Raw genomic sequence first — 6,104 nt, forward strand, 5'->3', positions numbered from 1 at the left:
TATGCTGATAATCTATTTGAGGAAGTTCCCTTCCTAAAACAAAACGAGAAATTGCCTTTTTACTACTTAGCAAGTTTGCAATATATACACTGTAAATATCACTCCCTGAGGAGTTTCATCATGCTGGGTATTTCTGAAAAATTATCCTCCTTGTACCTGGAATCTTGTCCTTTCTGCAGCATAGACTTGGTAGTGAAGCATGGCTTGTAAGACTTTTTTGTGACCGTCTGGTACCAAGCAAACAGCCCCTAGGATCTCCAGCACAGCAATCTTGGTCTTAATGTTCTCAGTCCGTAAGCTCTGGGAGATGATGTTGATACTTTCTGGATGGGCCAGAACGTGAGCCCGTCCTTGGGAGTTGTTCATCAGTGCCTTGATACACCCTATAACGGATGTGTGTATACGGCTCTCTGAGGTCTCATAGTCCATGCTCTTCAGGAAGTTCAGTAAACAGCTCAGGCCATCCAGCTCAATAAACCTGGTCACAAACCTGAAAACAACAACAAAAAACAGGTAGGAAAAACAAGGAAAGTAGACCAAAGGCAATTTATTTAGAAGATACCATATGATTGAACCCTGCATCTTTAAAAGCTGGCTAGTTTTTAGCCTAAAGTTCACAGAATAATTCCCAGGTATTTAATAAAACCAAACCAACAAAAAAAAGAGGGAAAACAGACTAGCTAATAATGGTGTGTTACATAGTTTCAGGGTAATTATATTCTATCACCTTACCACACTACTGTCTGGTTGCTGTGTTTTTTGTTGCAGTTACCACCAAACACTATTGTGGTTCACCTCAACAGCTGCTGCATTTTCAAGGCTGAATGGATTCTTTCAAATTGTCACATATGTGCTAATACACACAACATACATTTTCATACAGACTTATCACCACACTTTTAGTTATGAGTTCAGAATATCTTGAAAACTATTTTTAGGCTTAGCTCAAACTTTCAGCCAATACTACTCATAGGCTTCTACCTCCAGAATCTGGGTACACCAACAGAGGTGAACTCATTCCCACTCTGTCAGCTGTATTGCCTTCATACTCCAATCCCATGACATTCACATAGGAACGCGTTATAACTAAAAGAGGCAGGTTCTTCAGTAAAAGGTAAAGCTCCTATAATGGCCTTGGCTTTTTGTTTGTTTGCTCTTAGTTTGAGGATGCATATTAAGGATGGAACTGTCAAGTGTCCACTGTCAACCTACAGTAGCAAAATGGACAGTAAAACCATCATAAATAAATACTGAGCTAATCAGTTACCAAATGACACATCAAAGACTACATTTATAGTAGAGCAGGTTTATTTTGACTATTAACATCACTAGAATTCTGTTTCTACCATATTCTACCATAAAATTTGCCTTTCTTCAGGTTAACATTATGGAACTTGAGGATGAAAACAATATATGAGAAAGTCCCTGGAAAAGTTCAAGTTTTGTTGAAAACCAGTCTTAAAAAATCCAGATGGGTCAAATTAGAGCATGCAGAGAGCCCTCTAGACAAATCAATAGAAAAGGATGGAATTAGATAACTCAGTTCAAACCAATCATTCTAGCAATGTTTCTTTTAAAGTTCCCAGGCTTGGGATTCATGGGGATTCAAAGATATGAAAAGGGAGGCAAATAATTTCTCTAGATAGCTTTGTTTACCTCCTGCCTCCTCTAACATGCTGTTCAGGTAGGCACATCTTTTAAGAATGTCTGAATGCAAAACCACATGCATCACACTTGAATTTTCAGCCTACAAAAATGTATACCAAGAGTGATAGATCCACGACCACACTCTGAACAGCATAATATAGAAAGACACCTCAAGCAAATTAAAAGGTTGCTAACAATTGCCACCTCTGTAACAAATTAAAAAAATACCAAAAGTCTGTGTCATTGTGCTTTTACCCAGCCTCTCTTCCTTCCTGTTAGATACTTCTTAATGTACCATCTTTCTTTTCCTGTCTGTGAGAGTCTGCTACTAATATTCATTAATAATGGAAAACACCATACTGAAAGACTGAATTTAGAGCTGTTCAGACTGGAGAAGAGAAGGTTGCATGGAGACCTCATAGCAACCTTCCAGTATCTGAAGGGGCTACAGGGAAGCCAGAGAGGGACTCTTCGTTAGGAACTGCAGCGATACGACAAGGGGTAACAGATTCAAATTGAAGGAGGGCAAATTTAGGCTCGATATTAGGAAAAAAATCTTTTACTGTGAGGGTGGCGAGACACTGGCACAGGTTGCCCAGGGAGGTAGTGGCTGTCCCAACCCTGGCAGTGTTCAAGGCCAGGCTGGATGAAGCCTTGAGCAATCTGGTCTAGTGAGGAGGTATCCTCACCCATGGCAGGGGGAGTTGGGACTAGATGATCTATAAGGTCCATTCCAACCCCTAAAATTCTATGATTCTATGAATTTCACTGTTCTCTGTTCATGTCTCTGTACCACAAATACAAACTTGAGCCATACTTACATTTCTCTGGATAATATGGATTTGACATATGTACGGTCTTTTGGTGGTTACATTCCACACCACACAGGAATTTTCAAGGCCTATGCAAAAGTTACACTCACTACGCTGACAGATTCGCCAACTTTCAGCTTATTTGGGCCAGCAATTTGACCAAAAAAATGGAAAAGCCTGGTGATTTCAACAAAGTTTCTGTCTGAGGTTTGGGTTTTGTTCAAAATTGAATTTCAAAGTGAATATCAGGGTAAGGGCAAGCACACAGAGGAACATGTGCACACCAAAAATGAAAACAAGGTTTAGTTGAACCCTGATAAGACATTCTGCCAAGTTTCACACAGGTCTGATTGCACATTCTTTGGATGCATCATCTTGTCTACCCTAACAAATCAGAGGAGCAAAAGCCCCTCCTTCTTCAGGTCAGAGAGTAGGATCAACACTGTGCACCAGGAATTTAGTAAGTCACCCAAACTGAATCTAGAAAGATTCAAACTTATTATAGAAAGATTAAGGCTTAGTTCAGTTTCTGTAATGCACTTAGCTGCTAGCATGGCAAAGAAGACAGAGATAAGTGCATTCATGGCTAAAAGAGTTGCTGTTCAGGATGTATCTGGAAACAAAATAAGCAAATACTCAACATGTTACCAAACAACATGATGTCAATGAATTTTGAACAATTCTCTGGGCCTAACAAAGGAGTCGCTCTTTGCCTCCACTATAGAGGGAGTAGATTAAATTCTCCTTCTCCTCCTTGTCTTCAAAGCTCAGTTCTATGAATCCATCCTGTGCCTTAGCTATACCCTCTGTCTTTTAGGGGAAAAAAAAAGGACAACAAAAAGGAGAGATTTTTTCTTATTCTTTCCAGTTCCAAGGTTGAGGGAAGACTTAATATAGATATATTTTGGAAGATATGGAGCAATATTGATGGTAACATCCTGAAGAAGCAGCAGAACAAAGGGTCTTTGGACATACTTTTGGATGGAACACATGATCTTACAACAAGGCAAACAAGGCACTACAACCTACATGTATTTTAGCCTGCTCTGATGACCATATGAAAAAAAGGGTGAATGCACAAAAGTCACCTTGTCCCAGTTAAGTACAAACTCTCACTAAATTCACTGGCAGAGCAATTTTTCTAGGACTATTAGGATGAGGTCATTCCAAAGAGGAGGCATGAGCTGGAAAGTGGTGTGTGTCACAGAATTTGATTAATGACATAATTTAAAACAATGTTGGGATTTTCCTATAGACTTCCTAGCCCAGAGAGCAAACATCAAACTGTGTTACTCAATAGGAAGCAAAGCCAAGTACCTTTCCATTTCAGCTGACATCAGAAATAGAAATCCAATTATGATTTTCATCTTCCTTTTTCTAAACACTTAGTTCCCTATTCTCCAGAAAAGCTAGAAATCATGCCCAGGGAGGTAAAGAAATGGCAAAAGCAGTTTCTGGGCCAATAGATACTCTCAGTATGAAGATTTGCTTGGTGTGGGGAGGTGTCTGTGTAAATGTCTGTAGAGAAAAAGAAGTGGGAGTTTAGCTGACAGGCTGAGAGCCATAATCCTTACAGTGTTCGATGTTTGTGCATCTGTATGCCTCTAAGCAGGTATGTGTGTGTGCAAAAACAAACTTAGTTTATACAAGTCAAGTACATTCTTCCTCATGGTATATGCATGTGTAACTAAATTCCATCCTACACAGTCTCTGTGATGCAAAGTAAGGTCTTATTCTAGACTGGAAGGTGTAAAGTTAAACATATTTGCCAATGCATTCTGGCTAACACATTCAAATACTCAAGTGTAAATAAAGCAGCGTGTGTTTTAATAGGTGCTAAACAAGCAAGTTAAAGCCCAACCTCACCTCAGACTCTCACTTGACCAGTTTAGCACACTTTAAAAGGCAGGGTGCCTCTTTGCCTTTCAAGTTTTAGAGAGTGCTGATCAGAATGAGTTAGCTAGCTCTAATAATAAACCTTTCATCCGAATACAGATGCAGTGGCCTAAGAGGTACTAACCCACCGATGGATTCCAAGTGTAAGGGGGTACAGTCTCCCTGTGAGACTTGATCCAACTCAGGAAAGACAGAAAGGTCATATGCTGTGGGTGTGCAGAGAGCAGGATGTTCCCACCCTGTTAACAGCCAAGGCTACACTTCCCTGCAGCATCAGTTTTTGAAGCAGGGGTCATGCATAATTCTTGCAATTGCTGAACTGCTGAAAAATTCGGCATAATGGATTTTGCTAGCTGGATACATAAATGATCATCTTTGGTATGCATCTGGATGCAACATGGCTAAATCAAACAAAAATAGCAGGAGGTAAATTTGAATAAAACAAAAGGAGAAAAGCAGACAGTAAAGGGAATTTGTGATGATTCAGACTAAAGGAGGTATTTTCCTAGTGTTCCAAAAAGCAATATTTTTCCCAGTCCCTTGTAACTTTTTATTTTTGTTACACTTCTGAACCTCCATTTTGGGGCACTAAAATACCAAATGAAAAGCTCTTCTCTCACTGCTTCTGTCCAACAGTTTGTCATCACACTTGTTTATAGCCATAAGTTTTTACAAACCTGAGAGAAAATGTGTTTCCTTACAAGATGCAGATGTGGGGTTTTTGTTCTCTAATGTTGAGATTGTTCCTGTGTGCTAAGACATAACCTGGCTCCATTACTTCAGGGCAGTTCCTAAATACCAGACCAAAATGCACTTGCACAAAAGGAGCCAACTAGGTGGCCCAGGGATGCTTCTATCACTTTTTCCACAAAGAGGAGAGGAACTTGGGTTTGGCTAGGTCTGCTTTAGTTTTTATTGTTAGAACTGGTGGGTTGGAATAGAGAGACAGATTAGTAACATTACTATCATTATCTACTAGAAGAGACACAGTCCTACAGTACAATAGAACAGAGTCAAACACATGCATTTTTGTTCTTCTGATTCATCTAGATCAGAGAATTCAAGCAGAGGAGGCTATTGGTAAGTTGTCAGAGCCCCTGTGTACCCTACCATCACAAATGCATTCTAGATAGTTCATCCTCTGTGAATTTAGTTCTCTGTTTTCTTCAGAGGCCTGATGAACAGAAGTGGTAAAGAAAACAGGATTTGATGTTCAAATTAAACTAGAAAGACTAGTATTTTGAAGGTTTTTGTATCATACTGCTTATGAGAGGGATTTGATGGAGCCAAGGGCCTCTCTACTGCAACCTTTCCATCAAGAAGAAATTGGCTTGTTGATCAGGCATTGGCATGCAGCCCATTTGGCAGCTAATGAATTGAGTCGCTGGAAATTAGTTGAGACACAGGACTTAACTCAAAATTTGGCTTGGCTTAACTGTTTTTTAAAAATAAAAAAAAAGCCCCTTAACCATCGCCAGCGATTTAGAAGAGAACACTTTATAGGGCAGCTCATAGATGCTTGTACTAAAGCTTGTTAGGGTTATTATAAACAGATGAAGCAACAGACTGTTGTCAAGGGGATCCAGCAGATGCAATACAGGTTCGAGAAGGAAAACGTTGCAAGGCTTTGGGCAAATTACATTTCTCTTTGTTCTTCTCTATTTCCTTGTTCTCAACAAGGAGGCTGGGCTGGCCTATTAAAAGTGACAGAGCAGAACAACCAACAGTGGCCACCAAAGTGTTTCAGCA

The 6,104-nt window shown here is 39.8% G+C and overlaps 1 protein-coding gene across 1 annotated transcript in view; it reads right to left on the reverse strand.

The window, feature by feature from the left end:
* Nucleotides 1-156: 156 nt before the first annotated feature.
* Nucleotides 157-6,104, reverse strand: part of LOC103799640 (disheveled-associated activator of morphogenesis 2-like) — a gene marked incomplete at both ends in the record, with an annotated part of 7,452 nt that continues 1,504 nt past the window's right edge. The window contains one exon of the mRNA XM_009071978.1: nt 157-490. Within this exon, the coding sequence (XP_009070226.1) occupies nt 157-490 (334 nt within the window). The remainder of the gene's footprint in view (nt 491-6,104) is intronic.

The sequence above is a fragment of the Acanthisitta chloris genome, unplaced genomic scaffold, assembly GCF_000695815.1.
Source record: "Acanthisitta chloris isolate BGI_N310 unplaced genomic scaffold, ASM69581v1 scaffold40773, whole genome shotgun sequence".
Classification (NCBI taxonomy): Eukaryota; Metazoa; Chordata; class Aves; order Passeriformes; family Acanthisittidae; genus Acanthisitta; species Acanthisitta chloris.